The following is a 22,692-nucleotide window of genomic DNA, read 5'->3' as shown; positions in this document are numbered from 1 at the left end:
AGATTCGGAATTAGTCATTTCTTGTCTTAGAGGTCAAGTTAAGCCTTCGGATGCTAAGAAATATAGTGAAGAAGTGCTTACTGATCAGAGAGCAGCTTACACATGCATTGGAATATAGATACGTCGTTTATGGAGAAGTGAATCAAGCGAGACTGGATTGCTGGTGAGGCGCATTTGGTTGTTAATGAATGTATTTGGTGAGAAGCATTTGGTTGTTAATGGATGTATTTCTTTCACCTGTGTAATCTCCCTTGGGACCTCGACTTAATTTGGAGTGATTTGTGGGGTCGTGCTACACCCCCATCTTGTGTATCGCCTTGACAATGTATAGATTTCTCTCAACCTCTGTAATGTCCAAGAATGCCTTCATTGGTGCTTATATAATGTTCAATGGAGAGATTTATACCCTGATGCTTGTGTCCAAGGTTCAAAATATCGAGGGCTTATCAACTTGTATCATGCTTTTTTTTCTTTTTTTCTTTTTATTTTTTCCAATCTGGTTCAGAGGGGTTAGTTTAAGGTTCGTTTACCCTCAGAACCACTGTCTGACCCAAAACACCCCCTATAAGGGCGTATCAGGAAGGCCCCGATAACCTTGCCTGTGTCTTTCCCAAAGTTAGGCTTGGTTCTGACCATTGCGCAATTATCCTTCACTGTTATCCCCCATAATGGTAGGGAAGGAAGCCATTCATATTTGAGACCATGTTGGTAGATCACCCTCAGTGTAGATAGGTTATTTTAGAGACATGGCTTGAAATCTTGAATGATGAGAGGGAACTAGTGACTAGAACTACCCAAAAGGTGAAAAACTGCAAGCAACATCTTAATATTTGAAATCCAGCTTGCATTGGTGATATTAAGAGCAAAATTAATGACTTGAAAATGCAACTTAGGCTGTGTTTGGTTGCAACATAAATAAATTTGCACCGATGAAAAACCATGGCAGTGCAAATGATTTGACTGTAAATTCTGACCTATTTTTGTTTTTAACTTTTAACTTATTTTGTTTGATTACAGTACAAATGAGGTGAATTAAGACATGAAACAGAATAAAGTAAAATCCAAAACAAAATTAAACAAGAATTCACATTTTTATATTTGCACTCCCATGCATTAGTACTAGTGTAAATAAAATTGTGCTGCAACCAAACACGGCCTTAAGGAAGTTTGAGAAAAATTGTTCTGAAAACCAAATTGGACCGGATGGTTAGACATTTGACCTGGGAACCGATCATAACTCCAGGTCTAGTTTTAGTCTGAAATGCTTTTTTTTTTTTTTTGGAAAAAATGTTGATTTGGTCAGAAAATCACTAACCTGGATGGTTGAACTCTTCGAACCCGGAAGTGGTTCATGGTTTAATGATTTCTTTTGTTGGGAAGATTAAAGAAGAGGGGAGGTTAAAGAGAGAGAGAGAGAGAGAAATCAGATCTGTCATGGTTCCTATTGCCGCCATTGCCATTGTTGCCTCCTCGTCATCGCCGGTGAGCATTACCTCTTCTTCCTTCCTTCCTTTCCTTTTCTTTCTTTCTTTCATTTCCTTTGATTTCTTTTTCTTTCTTAGTTGACAACCAACTCCCTCTCCTTTCTCAGTAAGACTAATGATACATATACCCTAATATTCCAATCTAAGGGTTAAATGTATCAAACCGTTTGAACTATTCGACCCAAACGGTTGAACCACTGACCCAAAAATCGGTAACCAAAATGGTTCTTTCTTTGGGTCGGTTTTTAGAACCTTGCCAGGAAGCTAAACCTTCCCAAGAGAACATGAACAAAGAGGGGAGTCTTCAAGTGGCTCTAAACATAGGGCTGCAAATAAATTGGATCATATCCGATTCTAAATTCGATCCATTTAGATAATGGATCGAAGTTGAAATATACCTCAATTTGTTCCATTAGTTATGAAATATTATATGTTATATACTATTTATATATAATACGTATATTCTATATATCCTATATTATATATTATAATATATTATTATATTATTAAATAATATAAGATATTATTTATGTTATATCATCAAATTTTTTTATTAAAATTCAATTCGAATCGGTTAAATTTTTTATTGGATTGGATACCCTTAATCAAATCCGACCTATCTATTTGCATCCCTAGAGCTGGCTCAAGAAGAACTTAATTGGAAGTAGAAATTCCAAAATTCTATATATGGCTGATAGAAGGAGATCGAAATACTCGGTTCTTTCACCAATCTACCATCAATAGAAGACAGTCAAACAAATTTATAAGCGCTAGAAGGTTGATGGAGAATGGGTGAACAGGTGATAAACAATGAAATCCTAAGTTTTCTTGAAGACCCTTTTAGTTCGGGGAACCAGTGAGATGCGTGATTTTGGATTGAATACCATTAGAGGAGTATCAGATACCACCCGAAGGGTTTTTTTAGAGATGTTATCCTCTGAAGAGATTCGAACAACTACTTTTAGCATTGGCTCTTAAAAGCCCGGGTCCCAATGGCTTCTTTTAGCCCCAATTAACCATGAATTCCAACATAACCAAGATAAATCTGAACACCAGAAGACTTGCTCCATGAATTCCAACATTCATTCTCTATCAAAAAATAGAAATGTAAAAGAATTCAACACCCATAAGGAAGCAGGCCAAGATATACACCAGAAGAGGAATGCCAATTGAACTGCAAATAGATTGTTTTGCAAACATGCAGTTCATGAACTGTAATTACTCTCCACACCACTGGTCATGTTTAGCTGGGGAGAAGAAATTTTGCATGGACCATACTTGACGTTACAGAAATTCCATATGAAATAGAAATCCTGAAAAACAATAGCAGAATAGTAACAAAGATAAAAAGCAAATAAGATTCTGCAAATAAAGAATAACTCCACTTTTCTTGATGAATCCAGCAACATACACTTGAACACAACCTTGGACTTCACAAAGCTGATAATAAAATCCGAATTGGGCAAAACTTTTTCTATAGAACCATCTACTTTTAATTTCTTTTTGAAGATCCATTTGCTTTCAATTGATCTTCTATTTGCAGACTCTTATTTGCTTTTTATCTTTGTTACTATTCTGCTATTGTTTTTCAGATCCTATGTCCAAAGGTGGACGAAGGTAGACATGAAAATGAAAGAAATGATAAGATGTGTTGTATGTCCATGGAGCTAGCTAGGACCTGAAGATTAAATGATCACATTTCCGGTGGAAAATTCCCTGCCCATAGGTAGAAAAAATTATTTCAATGAAGAGTGGAAATTCCAACAGCCCAAATGATGTTACTGGAAGACAAGCAAATAAAATAATTGGAGTGATAAGCCGTTTCTTTTGATCTCCGAGAATGATGAAAAGTGCTGAGCTGAATGCTATGACCATACCAGCAATTGAGATGAAAAGGGTAGCGAGTCCAATAATCAATTTCTTGGGCAACGATTCCAAGAAATCGTCTACTGCATATCGTGCAGTTAAGATTGCCAAGAACATTAGCACTGAAGTAATGGAGGAGAAGAGTGCTATTGCATCTGATATTAAGAAAATCATGAAAGAGGTTTCCTCTAAGAAGATGGGAGTCCCTTTACCATCAATATTGCCTCCTGGCACGGTAAAAGCAGCTGCAAAAACCACTGTCGCAATGAGTGTGGCCACAATCATACATGATGTTGCTGTGTCCTTCATCCATTTCTCTCCCTTTTCAACCAAATCCATGTGCTCCTCGCCGAATGCAGCTCTGGGTGTTTTTCCTTCATTATTTGTTTCTTCTTTACAATGTGGGGACACAAACTTCTCTATTTCCTACAAATTAAAGAAGTTACAATTAGTGTCATTTGGAATATTTATCTAATTGTACTTTATTATTTTAGATGAATACAAATATTGGATGTATGCTTGTTAGATTCACCGAACTGATTGTATTTCTATCTACAACTGTGATTGCTCCTCTCTCTGACTCTCTCTGCCCTATAAAATGAAACCAGGGTCATGGTAGCATTGAGAAGTGAGCAATCTATTCTCTTTCTCCACCCTTTGTTAATATTCCATTAAACCCTTATTCACACGTCTGAAATCTTTTTGTTCACCACAGGGTGGTTTTGTGATGGTATATATACGGCCCTTTAAGTGATAATATCATAGAGGGCGATGGTACCATGTCCATAGTACTCAAGTCTGAATTATGTGCAATTTCAATGAATGATGGTTCTTCCATGGGTATGGTGCAGTAGTATATATATGTGGCTAATGTCTGGTTGAGTATTTTAGATCAATGATTTCTCCAACTTTTCCTTTACAGATTTTTGTCTTTCCTTTGATTTTTACCACCATACCTTCATTGCTCTAACAAACATTTGGTATCAGAGTAAAAGATTCATTCAACCATTCAAATCTAAAACTAAAATCCTTCATGGCATCAACTTCCAACATCTCTGTTTTATATCATTTTCAAAAATTACCACTTCCTATTTTTTTATGGAGAAAACTACGATTTTTAGAGCACACAAATGAAAACATTGTTAATCTCCAAAGAGATTTGGGAGTTAGTAGAAGAAGGATACAAAGAATTAGATAATCGTGAGCAACTTACAATATGGACTAAAGACAAGGAGTACAAAGAAAATAGAAAAGATGATGCTAGGGCTCTATACCATATTTAGCAAGGAATAAGTAAAACAATATTTTCAAGAATCATGGTTGCCAAAAGCTCAAATGAAGCATGAGATATCCTCAGGAAGGAATTTTAGGGCACAAAAAAGGTAATATCAATAAAACTTCAAACTTTTTGGAGAGATTTTGATAATATTATGATGAAAGAAAGTGAATCGGTTCAGGAGTTTTTTTTTTTTTTTCTAGAGTTTCTGGTATTGTAAATCAAATCAGAATGTATGGAGATGTTATTTCAGATGAAAAAATTGTAAAAAAGGTTTTGAGGAGTTTACTGATTAAATTTCATCATGTGGTGGTTGCCATTGAAGATTCTAAAGATTTGACTAAACTATCCATGCATGAGTTAATGAGTTCATTTGAAATTCATGAGGATAGAATGGAAAAATTTTCAACTTCTTCATTAGAGCAAGTTTTAAGTCCAAGCTCACCATTGTAGGAAAGAAAAAGAATGAAGGTGAAAAAGAAACTTCAAAAGAATGACCATATCAAGCTATAGGAAGGATATATACCAAAATAATGGAAGAGGTGGATCATATGAAAGAGGAAGATGTGAAAAGCAAAATACTGGTTATTTTATTTGCAAGATGGACAACTATTTGCCCCAAGATTTCTATTTTAGATGTAAAAATCATATACATGCCCCAAAAGATTGCAGATTTAAGTAAAAAGAACAAGCCCACTATACTAAAAACGATGATTTAGAAATCATCTATTTTACTCGTGTATGAATACCCAACAAGAGTCAAAAGAAATTTGGTATTTGAATAGTGGTTGTAATAATCACACGACATGAAATAAAGAATGTTTTCTTGAATTGAATGAACATGTTAATTCTCAAGTGAAGCTTGAAGATGGAAAACTCCAAAGTGTTAAAGGAAAGGGTGTTGTTTCAGTCCAAAATAAGCAAAGTAATTCTAAACTCATTTATAATGTTCTATACATTCCTAATTTGACTCAAAATTTGCTTAGTTTTGGACAACTTACAAAAATGTTATAATGTGCACTTTGGCAATGGAGAATGTGTAATAACTAATAGCAAAAACGGCCAAATCATTATTAGAGTAAAAATGGCAACAAACAAAGTGTTTCTATTAACCATGTCCTATGATGTGAATTATGGGCTGAAAAGTGAGAATATGGATGTATCAATGTTATGGCACTGGTGAGTTTCCGCTCACCTCGGAAACCTCTTCGAGGGAGGCTTGACCTCCTGAAACAGAAGATGGAGAGAAAAGAGAGAAGGGAGGGAAGGAATAAACTGGACTCAGGGAGAAGAAAATTAAGGGAGAATCATTCATTGCTTTCATTATATGATGATGGCCTTATATAGCTGGCCTATAGGTGTAATATCAGAGGGAATATCCTCTGATTTCTAGATAACTAACTCTGGCAGATAACATGGGTGGAATATCTTTAGGCGGCAGAGTAACCAACTCTGAGTGTAACTAATTCTGGGGCTCTGTCGCCTGTCTCCTCTGTCTTCTTGTGAATGGCTGATAGGTGGTGGCCTGCTCCACTCCCCTAGTGGGTTCTGGAGGGAGTGTTTGGGTCTCAACAGCTCCTCCCCCTTTAGCACTGACCTTGCCCTCAAGGTCTAGGTTGGGAAACCTCTCATTCAGCCTTAGATAAGGTTCCCATGTGGCCTCTTCTGGAGGCAGTCCGGCCCATTCAACCTTGGCTTCTGGCACAACCTGCCCTCCTCGTCGAACCCATCGGAAATCCACAATCTTGATAGGCTCCATATAAATGTCCCCTTCATATGTAAATTGGGGTAAGTTGGGTGAGATAGGGGTATGATTCCCCACAGATTTCTTGAGAAGTGAGATGTGAAACATCGGGTGTAGCTTCGAGGTAGCAGGGAGGTCCAATCTGTAAGCAACAAGGCCCACTCTCTCCAGCACCTTATATGGCCCATAATATCTGGGAGCTAGCTTGTGCCAAGCCCATCTCATCACTGAGACCTGGCGGTAAGGTTGGAGCTTAAGATAGACAAAATCACCTACCTGAAACTCTAGTGGGCGGTGGTGAGAGTCATAATAGGCCTTCATCTTTTGCTGGGCTTTAGTCAAATTGGCCTTGAGCAGTCTAAGGATCTCATCTCTTGCCAGTAGGCGAGTCTCTACTTCTGCCACCTTAGCCGACCCAAATTCATAAGGTAATATGGGAGGAGGTTCTCTGCCATATAGAGCCTTGAAGGGTGTCATTCCTGCTGCTGACTGATAAGTTGTCCTTCTAAGCACCGATTAAGAACTTCAGTCTGTCCATCCGTCTAGGGGTGGTAACTTGTGGATGGGTGCAGTTGGGTTCCTTGCAATCGGAAGTATTCCTTCCAGAATGAACTCAGGAAGGCAGGGTCACGGTCTGAGACAATGGATCTTGGTGTCCCATGCAATTTTGCGACGTCCCGTATGAAGATGTCAGCCACCGTTGCTGCGGTGTAAGGGTGAGGCAGGGCAGAGAAATGGCTATACTTGGTGAAACGGTCAACTACTACCATGATAACTTCCTTCCCTAAAGAACGGGGAAGTCTGGTGATGAAGTCCATGGAGAGGTCTTCCCATACTTGCTCTGGAATCTTGAAGGGTTGCAGGAGGCCCGTGGGAGACTGTGAGGAGTATTTCTGCTATTGACAGGTCTAGCATTCGGATACATAGTGTAACACGTCCTTGCGCATTCCTACCCAATGGTAGTGGCTGTTGAGCCTCTTTAGAGTCCTTAGCACTCCTGAATGTCCTCCCAAAGAGGAATCATGAAACAACTTCAATAGTTCAGTTTTGTGGCTAGAATTTGGAGCAACCACGAACCGTCCCTTAAAGAAGAGGTCTGGTCCCACAATTTGGTACCCTGCAACCTGGGAATGGTTTTGCTTCAATTTTTCCCTAATGTCCTGTAGCTGCGGATCAGACCTTGCTTCTTACCGTATGGCTTCAAACAAGGGAAAACTGGGCTGAGAGTAGGTTAGTTGGGCCAGCTCCTCTACCCTCGATAAGGCATCAGCTACCCTGTTGGCGGGCCCAGGTTTATACTCTATTCGGTAGTCGAAGCCCATCAGTTTACTAAGCCACTTTTGCTGCTCCGGGGTGTGCACTCTTTGTTCTGCTATATACTTCAGACTTCGTTGGTCTGACCTTATGATAAATTGGCGTCCCAACAGGTATGTACGCCATTTCTGGACTGCCATTACCACTACCATCATCTCCTTAACATAAGTGGACTGGTTCTGGTGGGCGGCTGATAAGGCCTTGCTGAAGTCAGCAATGGGCTGTCCCTTCTGCATCAGGACGGCCCCCACCCCTGCACCTGAGGCATCACACTCAATCTCAAAGGGCTGGGTGAAATCCGGAAGAGTAAGGATTGGAGGGCTCGAAACTTCTGTCTTCAAGTCTTCAAAGGCCCATTGAGCCTCATCAGCCCAGCTGAAAGAGTCCTTCTTCAACAGACGCGTTAGAGGGGCGGCCATGAGCCCATACAGTAGTGGGCTTGGGCTTGGGCCATTTTTGGATGGCATCTATCTTTTCTAGGTCTGCCATGACCCGCCCTACTGCAACCACATGGCCTAAGTATTGTATTTGTTTTTGTCCAAAAGAGCACTTGGTCATTTTGGCATGTAACTGATGTTCCCTTAGAGTGGTGAGGGTAAGTCTCAGATGTTCCATATGGGTGCCCCAATCCTTTCTGTAAACCAGAATGTCATCGAAGAATACTAAAATAAATTGCCTTAAGAAAGGCCTGAAAATGTCATTCATGAGGGCCTGGAAGGTGGAGGGGGCGTTTGTGAGCCCAAACGGCATAACTAGAAACTCATAATGGCCATCATGGGTTCTGAAGGCTGTCTTATGGATGTCGGCCTGGTGAACTCGGATCTGATGATACCCGGATTGCAGGTCCAGTTTGGAGAACACCTGTGCTTCTCCTAACTCGTCCAACAGTTCATCAATGAGGGGTATCGGGAACTTGTCCTTCACTGTAATCCGATTCAGGGCCCGGTAATCTACACAAAACCGCCAACTACCATCCTTCTTTTTTACTAGGAGTACAGGGGATGAAAAAGGGCTGGTGCTGGTCTGTATATGCCCTTTGTTCATTAGCTCTCTTACCGCCTTCTCAATTTCTAGCTTCTGGAAATAGGGGTATCTATATGGCCTCACATTGGCCGGTTTAGAATTTGGTAAGAGGGGTATCTGATGGTCATGGGCCCGGGGTGGAGGTAATTGGCTTGGTTCCTTGAACACATCACCAAACTGATCGAGTATCGATCGTAGTGCCTCGTGTTGGGCTTCCGTGGGTTGGTCACAGCCTTGATTGTTTAAAGTTGGAACTGTGGGCTGCATGCCTAAGTGCATAAATAAGGGCTGTCCAGTATCCTTGGAGGCCCGTAACAGGGAAGCTACAGTATCACCTTGGGGACTCGGAGGCTGCACCCCTTGTAGATGGCAAGTCTGTCCATCCTGATAAAAGTCCATTGTCATTTTGGCCCAATCACACAGTGCAGGCCCTAGGCCACGTAACCAATGAATTCCCAGAATAATATCAGCCCCTGAGAAGTCCAATGGGTGGAGATCTACCACGAAATAGTGGCCTTGTATAAGGATCTTTTCCTTCTTGCACACACCATCACATGACATCTGACTTCCATTAGCCACATAGATTGAAAAGAGAGGAGTGGGTTGTATAGACATACCTAGTTGCCTTGCTAATCGGCAAGTGATGAAATTCAGGGTATAGCCACTGTCAATCAAGATCATCACAGATCGGCCCACCAACCTTCCTTCTACTCGCATGGACTGAAGAGGGTTGAGGCCCATGAGGGCGTGTAAGGAGATCTCAGCTCCAACAGGTTCATGTTCAACTGAGATCAGTTCACAGTCTTCTACGTTTTCTTCTGGTTCTTCCTCTGTCTGAAGGAGAAACACTCGCTAGACTCTGCACTTATGGCCCGGTCCAAACTTGTCATCACAATTGTAACAGACGCCCTTCTCGCGTCGGGCCTGCATCTCAGCCCACGAGAGGCGCTTGAAGGGCACAGTGGGCCTGGGCAAAATGGGCTTCTGAGAATCCCCAACTTGTTTCATGGGTTGCTGTTCGGCCCGCTGGGGAGCCCTCACATTCGGGTAGGATGGCTTGCTGGTTCTACGCATACTATCAATCTTCTCTTCTTGCAGGCGATCCATACCCACCGCCGCCATGACTGTCGCTGGTCGAAGAGCTCTCACTTCCAGGCGGATGTCTTCTCTAAGACCTCCCACGAAACACCCTACCAAGGCCTTCTCCGGCCATCCATGTACCCTGGTCGCCATTCTTTCGAACTCGAGCTGGTGGTCTGCTATCGTCCCAGTCTGTTTTAGTCGAGTGAGGAGTTCGTCGTAATCCACGAACACCGTCGGCCCAAAACGGATGCACAGGGATTCTATGAACTCCGCCCAAGTTACCTGAGGATGGGTTTGTCGATACCACTGGAGCTAGAGAATAGCGTCTCCTTATAGGTGAATGGAGGCGATGGCGACGCGCTGGTGTGCAAGGGTTTCATGGTACTCAAAGAATCTCTCTGCTCTAAAAATCCAAGGAATGGGATCTCCACCGGAATAGTTGGGAAAATTGATTTTAGTAACCTTTCCGGCGGGGTAACCCCTAGTTCCTTGGCTACCGGAAACAGAGGCGTCAGCCCCTACTGGATGACTGGTTTCGCCGGATTGTTGTTGGGAGGCGAGGTTAGAGATGACCACCTTGAGATCCCTGAGTTCCTTCAATACCTGGTGGAACCCAATCTCAAGTTGGTCGACTCTATCTTCCATGGTAGAGGATCTTGTCTGCGGCATAGCTGGTCTGCAACCTCGCTCTAATACCAACTTGGTGAGTTTCCGCTCACCTCGGAAACCTCTTCGAGGGAGGCTTGACCTCCTGAAACAGATGGAGAGAAAAGAGAGAAGGGAGGGAAGGAATAAACTGGACTCAGGGAGAAGAAAATTAAGGGAGAATCATTCATTGCTTTCATTATATGATGATGGCCTTATATAGCTGGCCTACAGGTGTAATATCAGAGGGAATATCCTCTGATTTCTAGATAACTAACTTTGGCAGATAACATGGGTGGAATATCTTCAGGCGGCAGAGTAACCAACTCTGAGTGTAACTAATTCTGGGGCTTTGTCGCCTGTCTCCTCTATCTTCTTGTGAATGGCTGATAGGTGGTGGCCTGCTCCACTCCCCTAGTGGGTTCTGGAGGGAGTGTTTGGGTCTCAACAGGCACCTAAACATGGGCATTTGAATTTCAAAAGTCTCTCATTGTTAAATAACAAGAATATGGTGATTGGACTTTCTCAAATTGGTAGAGAACATAAAATATGTGAATATTGCGTCTATGGGAAGCATCATAGGCTACAATTTTCAAAGAGATCATGGTATTCAAAGGCACCATGAGGATACCTTCCTTCAACAACAAGAGGTATTTCCTTCTATTTATTGATGATTTTACTAGAATTGTTTGGGTATATTTCTTAGATGCAAAATCACAAACATTGCTTACTTTTATTCAATTCAAAGCTTTTGTTGAGAAGCAAAGTGACCACAAATTGAAAATTTTGACGAAAAAATCACAAACATTGCCTACTTTTGTTCAATTCAAAGCTATTGTGAAAAACAAGACACCAAAAGAGAGTTGACAGTAAGACATGCCCCACAATAAAATGGCGTATGAAGCATGATGCAAAGTAAAAACCTTCCCAAAAGCTTCTAGGCTGAAGCAGTTTATTCTATTGTCCATATATTAAATTGTTCTCCCACCAAAGTCATGCAAAACAAAGCATCGTTTGAAGCATGGCACAAAAAGAAGTCTATTGTTAGCTGATTCAAAGTGTTTGGCTGCATTGCTTATACTTACATTTCTTCAAAAAAGAGAGAATTTTGATGGCAAAGGCAAGAAATATATTTTCCTTGGATATAGTGATGAATCTAAAGGTTATTGATTGCTGAATCCAACTACAAATGAGTTGATAATTTTAAGAGATGTGATATTTGATGAAGAAGGGGCATAGAAGATGAAGAAGTAATGCCTAATGATCATGAGTATGAAACAACTACACAAATTGTAAGGCCAACAAATACAAAAAGATCAAGTCTAACAAATTTTAGTCTAAGAATGGATCCCTCAAGTTCAAGAATCTAAGATCCATGGCAAGCAAGTCCAAGTGATATAGATTTGGATACTCCACCAAGAAATGTACATTTACTTCAAGAAATCTTTGATTCTTGTGATGTTGCATTTCTTATACTAGAGCAACAAAAGTTTGAAGAAGCTTCAAAAGAAGAAGTTTGGGTGAAAGTTATGAATGAAGAAATTGAAATGATTAAGAAGAATAAGACATAGGAATTGGTTAATAAATCCAAAGAAAAAGAAGTAATTGGGCTGGAATGGGTTTACAAAATAGATTAATGAAGATGACTTAATCCAAAAGCACAAAGCAAGGTTAGTGGCCAAAGGCTATACCCACTAGCCTGGGGTAGATTTCCATGAAACATTTGCACTAGTGGAAAGAATAGAAACAATTAGAACAATGCTTACACTTGCTACTCAATTGAAACTGCAAGGGTTCTAGTTTGATGTGAAATCAACTTTCCCAAATGGAGATTTAGAAGAGGAAAAAAGAGGATAAGATTTAAATTGCTTAAAGCAAGCACTTTGGGCATAGAATGGAAAATTTGATAAATACTTTTATAAAAATGGATTTGAAAAAAGTCTAAATGAGCGATTACTCTATGTCAAGAAGGAAGATATGCATGAATTTATTCTTGTTTGTCTTTATGTTAACGATGTGATTTATACAAGTAACAACTCAAAATTGTTGAATGAATTCAAATTAGCAATGACAAAGGAATAAGAGATGACTAATTTGGGGTTAATACTTGGGATTCAAGCGAATCAAAGAAAATGTGAAATTTTTATGTCCCAAGAGAAGTATGCTGATGATTTATTAAAAAGATTTCATATGTTAACTTATAAACCCCTAACTATTCCTATGGCTATCAATGAAATATTGTCAAAGGTAGGAAGATGGAGCTGAATTGGTAGATGCATCAATTTATAGAAGACTTGTTGGCTCTTTGATTTATCTCACCAACATAAGGCCAGATATTGTGCTTGTTGTAAGCATTATTTCAAGATACCTGAACAAGCCAAGTAAAGTTCATTTTGGAGCAACAAAGAGAATACTTAGAAATGTGAAAGGAACTAAGAACTTGGGTTGAAATATGAAAGTGAAAATGACTGCAAGTTGGTTGGATTTTCAGATAGTGATTGGATTCGTTCCATAGATGATCGAAAAAACACAATTGGATATATTTTTTCCTTGGAAAATAAAATGATTTCTTGGTCACCCAAGAAGCAAAATACTGTGGCACTCTCTTCAATTAAAGCATAATACATTTCAGCCGTTCGTGCAACTTGTGAAGCAATTTGGCTTAGAAGACTTTGAGAAGACCTTCAATTTGTGCAAAATGGCCCAACTACAATCTATTATGACAATACCTCAGCTATTGTAATGATCAAAAACCCAGTTTTCTATAGAAGAACAAAGCATATTGAACTGAGACACCATTTCATCAAAGAATCAACTAAGAAGGAGAAATTAACTTGAAGTTCATCAAGACTGAACACCTCTTCACCATGCCTCCAATTTCAGAAAAGTTGGTGCATTTTAGATCTCTAATGAAAATTACAAGTTAAAAGGGAGTGTTGAAAAGTAAGAGTGGTAAATGTTCTAGACTTGTAAAACCTAGAAGTGGAAGTTTGGCTTTTCATCTTCTTATCTTCATTCTTTCTTCAACTTTTCTCATACAGATTTTTGCCTTTCCTTTAATTTTTACCACCACACTTCTGTTGTTCTAACATTCAACAATCAAGGAAAGGCTTCAATACCTTACGACCATAAACCCATAGCTGCCTTCTTATATACAATGAATGAGTTCAAGAAAATGCACACATTAAGAAATGGCTATGGAATAGAATGCACCCTAGGATTAGTATCAACCTTGTGGTCATATTATCACATATACTACAAAAGATATAGGGAGCATGCCCAACATTTATTTCCTTGTCAAATTATGAGGTGAGTGGTGTATATAATTGTACCAAGACAACTTCCTACTCTATCAAGGTAACAAGAGTATAAAGGACTACTATTCATCCCTACAAATCCTTTGCAATGAAGTGAATGTATATTAGCCCCTTAATGTAGACCTAAAAGCACAACAACAACAAGAACAATGACGACTACGAGACTTAGATGTTGTTAGATTTTTGTTGGTCTAAAGACAAAATATGATCTAGTTTAAATAGGAGTAGAGGTCATACTCCTCAAATTATGAATCATATGACGTGATGGTGGTTGAGAGCTAGGAGAGGTCATGGAAGATGAGGACATGGTGATTTTAGGAAGTGAACGTATTGTAAATTAGACAAGCATAAAATTAACATTTGTTATGGTCTTCATGGTCCATCTTATAGCTGGGAAAATCATATTGTAGTTATTGAGGCCGATACTATATGAAAAAATCAACCAAGAGAAGATGGTCTCATTCAGGTGGAGTGCTCTCTTAAGGGATCTACATTGTGTTGTTTCAATTTCTGAAAAAATGGCCTACCAAGAGTAACCGATAGTGTATCTGGAAGCTTGGTTGAGGTAGGGAGGTGTCTTACTAGTGTATGTAGGGCTAACCATGGTTGTGTTTAATCAGAAAACTATGCAGAAGAAACTGTGTAGAAGTATATATCTTTTCTAGAGTTCTGTTAGAGAAGAGATTAAATCTCCGTGGGGTTATTGAAAAAATCAAGATGTGGAAAATTTCTAAGGAAATAATGGTTAAATTCTAAGGAAATATCTTTGCTAGAGTTATGTTAGAGAAGAGATTAAATCTCTCCATGGGATTATTGAAAACATCAAGATACATGTGAAAATCTTCTAAGGAAATAATTGTTAAGCCTGTAATGGTTGATGTTCTTTGGGTCTGTTTTAGCACTGAATGAGAGATAAAATTGTTTCTCGAGTTGAGTTTGTGTGGATTGTAAAAGAATATACAAGGACTTCCGATGGAGTACATGATGAGAAAATTTGCGAGAAATCTTGGACAAGTTGGAGAAGTGGTGTAACTTGAAGGGGGAGATGATGAAAAGAAGAAAAAGTAGTTCACTTTATTCAATAGGTAGAAGCAGTTAACTAGAGAAGAAAAATGATTCTTTCTTTCGTCTAGTTCCGTTACGTTTTTGGTATGCCCCCTATCTTCCTCAATAGACACAACAAACTAGGGAGATAGTAGTGAGAAGGAATATTACCTTGAACCATTGGAGTTCTCGTTGCATTTGCAGAGCAGCACCAGAAACACAATTAATTCGAGAGGAAGGTGCCAATTTTGCTACTAGATGCAACATATTAGAACCATAAAAGGACAACATCTTCTTAAATCCACCTGTTCGGTGTATAAGATTGAAAATCTTTTCTTGGCGATACACAATTGCCGTATGAAATGGGGTACCCTGATATGAAGCTCTCTTATGATATCGGCAATGCTGATCATCAAGTACATACCACACCTGACCAGGAAAATGATTAAGACACTCGATTATCAACTCCTCAATTCCATTCTCCGCAGCAAGGTGCATTGCGCCGCGAACTTGATAGAAGGGAGCCTCCATATTCTCTATGCGTCTGTCTTCGATCTGAGCAGATATGTCTTCAAGCTGTTCGCAAATGCGTTTCACCAGTTCAACGCTCTGCTTATGCATCAGCTTTTTGTTATATACCCTCTTGATAATTGCAACTGTAAAAGCACAAAGTGAGGACTGAGGAGGTGTTTCCGATGTGAGAAGACGCATATGGTATTTGCAGACACGATATTAGAATTAATTCCAACTTATTGTTCTTAAAAGTATTTGACTGGTTTCAAGTTTCAGACCTCTGTTGATGAGGGCTTTCTGAAGGAACCGGACTAGATTCGGCATAACTGAGGTTCCAGTTGTAGGGTTTTGAGTATTACTTCCAATGGCATTTTGAGTTGTTCCATTTGGAGTTCTGTCATGAGCTTGTTCCAAATGAATACCTTCAACAACAAGAAAGTTCAAACATATTCGGAATTATTTTCATAATGAAAAAACACATAATAATAAAAAAAAAGTGAAAATTTCGATCAGTACTAGTGTTATTTTGGTGTTTTTAACTTTAAAATCGGACAATTTAGTGCTTAAATTTTCAAAACGTGCCAATTAACTAGTAGTATTTAAAAAGATAAATAATCTTTAATTGTTATATAATTTTTTTTATCAATCATCTAAATGTTGATAAAAAATGAACAGTCCCAAATCCTTATCTCTTCTATTCAAGAGAGCTGGAATCATTAGAATGTCCACTAAGACATGAACACAACTTCTTTATCAATCATATAAACATTGGTAAAAAATGAACAATCCCAAATCCTACATCTTTGAGTAAATCCAATATGCAAAACAATTATAACTCTAAGATATGTTTCTTCTTTTATGAGTAACAAAGTAACAAATCATCTCATTGAGCTAAGGGTGTCAATGGACAGGTTTTGGGTTGGACCCCATCCAGTCCAAAATCAATTTGGACAGATTGGACAGATCAACAAGGCATATTAGATTGGATCAATCTGGTCCAAAATATATATTAAATTGGATTGGACCTGGTCTGACTGCAATAAATTTACACTGGATTAGGTTGGATTAAAGCCAATATTTTGGTCCATTGATGGGCCAAGTTTGGTTTGAAACCAATCTAAATCAAAATGAATTTGAACAGATTAGATAGTCCAGACATTGAATCGGATCAGTCCAAAATGGTCTAAAATATTCATTGGATTAGATTGGACCTGGTCCATTTATAATGGACTTACATTGGACTAGATCGGATTGGACCAAATCCAGTCCAATTAACACCATACTTTCAGCCACTTCAACATTATCAAACAGCTCCTTAATTTAGTCGCTCAGGTTAACCAAAAATCAGTCAAACTAATTCAAGTTAAATCCAGACCTAAAATTATCTGTTAAAATTTCCAGCACAAGCTCAGATAAGAGTCTTAGGTGCAAACTAGGTAACTCTTCTATAGCAGCGTTATCAACAGCTTTACAAAATATACATCAATCCACTCCTTCCAGTGCTTAGAACATATGCATCTGTCATTTAAAAAAAAATCTATTTTGACTTCCTGTCTAACCTATAATTGTGAAACCAAAATATTTTGCTAATATCATATAATTTAAACTTTAAATACAACCATTCATCTAATTGGATTGGAAATAGATATCTGGAACATAAACAAATGGAATTTGAATTTGAATTAAATTCAGATATTTCATATTCTCAACGGATCGAATTAAAATATACATCTTTTGAATTTTATATAATTTGTTGGCAGCTCTGATAAAGCCAACCGCCATTACAAGTAGTAAGCTTCGCTTTGAAATCTTACACAACTAATCACAATCAGAGGATTAGTTGGAACATGACATCCATTTGCTACACAAATAGTCCTCCAAACTCATTGAACTATAGGCTTGCAAATGTGAAATACCTTTTGAAAAATTAACAGTGGTAATAAAGCTAATCTCATTATGGCATTTCTTCAAACACCCTGCATTCAGCTTAAATTTCTTTATGGTGTTTGTCAGACTTTATTTAGCAAAAAGCTAATAAAACTAATCTAACTGGGGAGTACTAATAAGGACTATAAATACTACAAAATAAATAGATAAATTAAATAATACAAACAAAATCAGATCTACCAAATTAATTCAGACTAAAGACAAGAAAATAATCAAGAATATTTTAATCGAAATCCAAATATTATAAAAATTTTCCTTGGGACCTTAGCACCATTTTGAATTGTCTAGGGTGCTTAACACCTTCTAGTATTGTACCTTGGTCTTTGAATCCAGAGAATCTCATCCCCATTGAGCAATAATTCACTAAAAAAATCTTTTATCTGAGTTTTTCTAAATTTCAATTTAATAATTTAGGTGACGACTCCATACTTCATGTTACTTCGGTTCAAGTAGGTATAGTAAGTTTCTAGCTATTGTGACTATTGTGTTCTAGGATAGAACACAAGAAAGTTTGAATAATACTTGTGAAGTTATTCGATAATTTTACATGGTCTGGTGCATAGGCTTGAGAGTAGCCTTACCTTTATAAATTCTGTGTTATTTGTTATAGTTGTTCTTGCTACTGTTTATATTCATACTTAAAATCACTATAATACATTGTTTTTTTGCTCGCAATCATTCTTATCTTACATTTAGAGTTGGGCATTTCACCTTTTGTTAGTAATGTTATTTAGAAATAAATAATTCATTCTAAGAATTGATTATTTGGAAAAAAAAAAAAAAAAACTTAGGCTTAGTTTGGGAAACTTATCAATATAAATATAAATATATAGAACCTTGTATTTTGTTTGCAGTGTACATATTTATACTTTGTACTCTTCCCATAGGCTTAGTTTGGGAAGATTACAAATACAAATATATACAGTATAAGACTTGTATTTTATATTTGTAAATCTTGTATTTGACATTTATATATTTGCATTTGCATTCTTCTCAAACAGAACCTAAGGCTGTGTTTGGAAACGATGCAAGTAAGTGTGAATGCAAATATGTAGTGTAAAACGGTCCATATAAATTGCAAAGTTTGATTAGTTTTGCACTAACAAATTTACCTTCTTACCAAACAGACTTTTTAGCTATAATGGATGCAAACACTAATTCCAGTAAAGTATATGTCTTTTTTTTTTTTTATAAAAAACCCACTTGAATGCTAATTAATTTCTTTTTTATTGATGTACTTTTACATTGTATTATCAATGTAAATATGCATTGGAAAATGTTTATTTTCTCATTTGTCAATGTATAAATATAATATTATCAAACACAGGCAAAAGTGGACTAGAGTACAAATTTACCCTGAAGGATGATACATGTGAAAGAAAAACTTACATGAATAAATGATGCCTTCCAGAAATCCAAGCCGACTCGAACTTTTGAATACTGATGGTTTCTTGGCCAAGGCAAGAAGGGCAGTATTGTCCTTTTCATCAAAGCCGACGAGTAGGTGAGGGAAATTGTCGACCAAATACAAAGCCTCGTCTAGCAAGCATGAACAAGAAAGGCAATTAGATCATCATGAATATTAATATTTTTCTATTTACGACAACAAGAAATACAATAATCAGGTTATTTACGACTTTATTAATATTTTTCTATTTATTTTGAAAAAAAATCCATTTGATTAGTGGTAGGTTGACTCACCCTAGCTAGCTAGAAGATGGAATCTCCAACTTCTAAATCAATTATTCTCCAAAGAGCAATTGCTCAGATGAGAATGATGATAAGCTAATCTGGAAATTCTCTAAAAATGGAACGAGGCTTTGTCTCATTGTGAAATCGACTGGGACCCTTGGTGCCCTCGGTGTGATGGAATGGTGAAAGGTGTCCGTCACCTGCTTCTTCATTGCTAGGGGTGGTAAGGAATTGAGTTTTTCTTGAGCTATTCAAGCTCGATTTGGTTTAAATCGAGCTTTGAGCCAAGCTCGAATCTAATAAAACTTGACTTGTAAGGCTTACAAATTTAATCGAATTTCTTTATATATGTATATATACATATATACATATATGCATATATATAATACTTTTATTTTTGTATATAGTAATAAAAACCAATTATTAAAATTAATATTTTTTTTAAATATCAAATAAAAAATTTTAATATATAATTTTTTATTTTTATAAAGCATTTGATTCATAATCGAGTTCAAGCCAAACTGAGCTCGAGCTCATGAACTTTTGACTCAAGCCAAACTCGAGTTCAAGTCTTCAGCTTGAACCACATACTGTCTTGATGAAGCGAGTTCGAATAGTAAGCTATTCGACTTGGTCTGGCTTGAATCCAGTCCTATTCATTGCTGCCTGGGAGTTGGGACCCTCATCAATCCATTGAGATTTCATTCAAGTCCCACACTTTAGCGACTGGATTAAGTCATTAGCGATTCAGAGCATGACTGGGAAAGTATTTGGGCATGTCAGTCTCTTTTATGCTGGAACCTTTGGGAGTCTCTTAACAAGTTTGTTTTGTAGGTGGGAAGTTGAGCAACCTTCGAGGGTGGTAGCCTAGTCTGCAACTTTTCAATAGCTGCATGTAGAAGTCTCTCTCCCAAGCACCCCCACCCCCCAACTCCATTTCCTTCTTAAATTCCCAACTAGGATGGATATGGATTGCAATGGTTGTGATGCCAGTTTCATCTCTGAGTCGAATAAATTTGGATTAGTAGCAGTAGCCATAAATCAATCTGGGACAATTGCCGTAGCAGAAATCTGAATACATATACAAGTTTAGTGGAAGATGCTAAATCCACGACCATTCTTCTGGGTAGGGATGAGCAAAAAAAAAAAAAAAAATCCAAAAAATTGAATCGATTGAAATTGAATCGAAAAACAAATTAATTGAATCGGTCGATTTAGTGTTTTTAAAAAACCGAAGGTATTGATTTGGTTTCGATTAACCAATATAGAAAACCGGTGATTAACCAAGTCGACCGATATATATATATATATGTTTCTATACTTTTTATATATATTTTATATATTATAAATTAATAAATATGTATTATATATAATTATATATTTATAATATATTATTTATTATTCATTATTTAAAATATAATGTTTTATATATATTTATATATTTTTTATAATATATATTATAAAAATTAAAAAACCAACAAACTGAACAGTCAACCGGTTAATGGACTGATTTTGATTTGGTTCTGATTACTGATTTTCCAAAACCGAGGGTACCAATTCGATTCCGAAAAATGTCCAAACCGAACCGTGAGCACCCCTACTTCTGGGTTGCAAGTTAGCCAATAGGCTTGATTTCCAAAGTATAATCATTGAAATTGATGCATTAACTGTGGTGAAGGAGTTGGAAGTATCTCAACCATCAGCTTTCTCCACTATGCATTGAAATTGGTTGTAATTGTAAAGGATTGTTGGGATCGAACCCCACCTTTTCTTCTATCCGTTATGGGTTTGGGGTTAAAAATAACGCCCCCTCCCCTCCGTTTTTTTCTCTCCCTCATTTAATGTTCACTAATGCCACAACCCACGTGGGGGATCAATTTGAATGAATGGAAGAAACTATCTTCAGTATTTTAGCAAAAAAGTCAGAATTGAAAGAGGGACATTATTTTAATACTACAGACCACCATCAGATTTTGAAAAACATTGGGCAAAAATCTGCCACCAAAGTGGTCACATGTTAACTCCTAATGAAATGCCAACACAGCATTCGAAATAAATTCAAGATATCATAGCAACCAAGGTTTTAAAAGGGCGAGGTATAAGCTTCAACTTCAAGGCGTTTTGAGGCCTAAGCCTTGTACAGGAAAAAATGGATAATTAGATATAATATATAAATAATAAACAATGAAGACATATGGCTTATTGGGTATATTAGAGAGGGGTTTTTCCCCTAAAATCCAAATCTAAGTGTTGAGTGCAGGATATGAACCAACAATATTTTAAGAGCAAGGCAATCTTGTTCTTGCACCAGCTGTAAGCTTTAGTGAAGAGTGAACATCAACTATGGGGTAGAAGGGCAAGTGAGTAAAGAAGCATGAACAATAGAATAAGCTACTCACCGAAGTAACCAGAGTAAATTGCATTTGTTAGCGTCCTAACGCCAATATTTTCCCTTTCAAAAGGGCATGGATCTTTTGCCTTATCAGACTGGTAAAGAAAATCCACCATTTCCTTGCCAGCACACTGAAAAGCTTTAATAAGAGGCGTTTCACCGCGGTAGTTGATGAACCCCGTCAATGTTTCATTCCTTTCCATCATAGCCCTTGCTATCTCTGTGCAGTCGGCTGCAGCAGCGCCATGTAGGGCAACGTGATTGCTCCAATCCGTCTTTGCTATGTCATGGGAAGCTAGTCTCCTCATTAGATTCAACACGAACTGTGTGTGTCCAACATTTGCAGCTATATGCAGTGATGTCTCACTGTACTCATTTATCCAACTAGTTAGGGCATCTGGGTACCGGTCAAAGATTTGCACAGCAGCTTCCCAATCGCCAGAGTGAGAGGCTCTCACCAGATCTCGTTTTACTCCGGCGTCCATCCTCCTTGTTCCGAAGAAGAAGAACAACAACAAGTTATATTATACTAAATTTGAATCTGCTTGATAGCATCTTGGTACCAACAAATGCTTTCAACACTGTCCCATCCCAAAGGTGACCGACTAACTGCATCAGCAGCCGTACATAGCCAACATCTTCCCCTTTTGTCGAAGTATACTACTCTAATGGTTTGCTGGCACAGTGCTGGAAGCATATGCGAATTCTATTGAAATATGGATACAATAAGTTTTAATCCCACTGCCTTAGGAGACAACCCCATGTGCCATGTGCTCTGAATAATTGGATTGGATTGGATGTCAATGCGATGCATTTCTTTTAGGGGAATACATCGGTCAAGGGCAATTTTTGGTTCCTAATATCAATAAAAATAACATATTTAATAAAATTGTAAAAATAAGTTAATTTTGTAAAAATAATATAAAAAAAAAAGGGCAAATTCCTGTTCATCTTCTACTCAGAAACGCTCACCGCCGCTTCTGATACGCCTCCGGTACGTCTCCGACAGCTGCCTCCGACTGTCGTCTCCAACGATCAAGAAAGCCACTTCTCTGTCTACCCATTTTTTCTCCCCCTTCCTCAGCTACCTTCGACCAGCCCTGTTCACCACCTTCTTCGAGAACACCGAACTTCCAACGGCAGTACTATTCCAGCATTCTCACACAACTCCGGCGTATATCTGATATCTCAACCATCGCTGGATTTCATATTCTTCCTGTATCATTTATCCTCTCTTCACCCCACCGTTCAAGGCTTTTTTGTAAACAATCCACGAAAGCTTTGTTCCCGGTCCTCATCACTGGTTAACCCGAAAGCTCTGTTCTCGGTCCTCATCACCGGTTAACCAGAAA

The 22,692-nt window shown here is 38.0% G+C and overlaps 1 protein-coding gene across 3 annotated transcripts; it reads right to left on the bottom strand.

The window, feature by feature from the left end:
- Window positions 1-2,545: 2,545 nt before the first annotated feature.
- On the bottom strand, window positions 2,546-22,410 carry LOC148845678 (uncharacterized). Of its 3 annotated transcripts, none has more exons than XM_088953889.1 (6): window positions 22,313-22,410; window positions 21,348-22,196; window positions 18,646-18,795; window positions 15,588-15,731; window positions 14,968-15,452; window positions 2,546-3,776 (listed from the first exon to the last, which is right to left on the bottom strand). In XM_088953889.1, the coding sequence occupies exons 2-6, from the start codon at window positions 21,823-21,825 to the stop codon at window positions 3,156-3,158; spliced, it is 1,878 nt and encodes a 625-aa protein (XP_088810015.1). In that variant the 5' UTR covers window positions 21,826-22,196; window positions 22,313-22,410; the 3' UTR covers window positions 2,546-3,155. The 3 variants fall into 3 exon arrangements, with proteins under 3 accessions (XP_088810015.1, XP_088810018.1, XP_088810017.1); XM_088953892.1 differs by lacking the exon at window positions 22,313-22,410 and having other exon boundaries at window positions 2,546-3,200; window positions 3,563-3,776; window positions 21,348-22,142; XM_088953891.1 differs by lacking the exon at window positions 22,313-22,410 and having other exon boundaries at window positions 2,546-2,797; window positions 3,563-3,776; window positions 21,348-22,141.
- Between the last annotated feature and the right edge of the window lie 282 nt (window positions 22,411-22,692).

The sequence above is a fragment of the Nelumbo lutea genome, chromosome 7 (assembly GCF_056320005.1).
Source record: "Nelumbo lutea isolate HS-2025 chromosome 7, American lotus-T2T, whole genome shotgun sequence".
Lineage (NCBI taxonomy): Eukaryota > Viridiplantae > Streptophyta > Magnoliopsida > Proteales > Nelumbonaceae > Nelumbo > Nelumbo lutea.
This window is presented reverse-complemented; position numbering and strand designations above follow the sequence as displayed.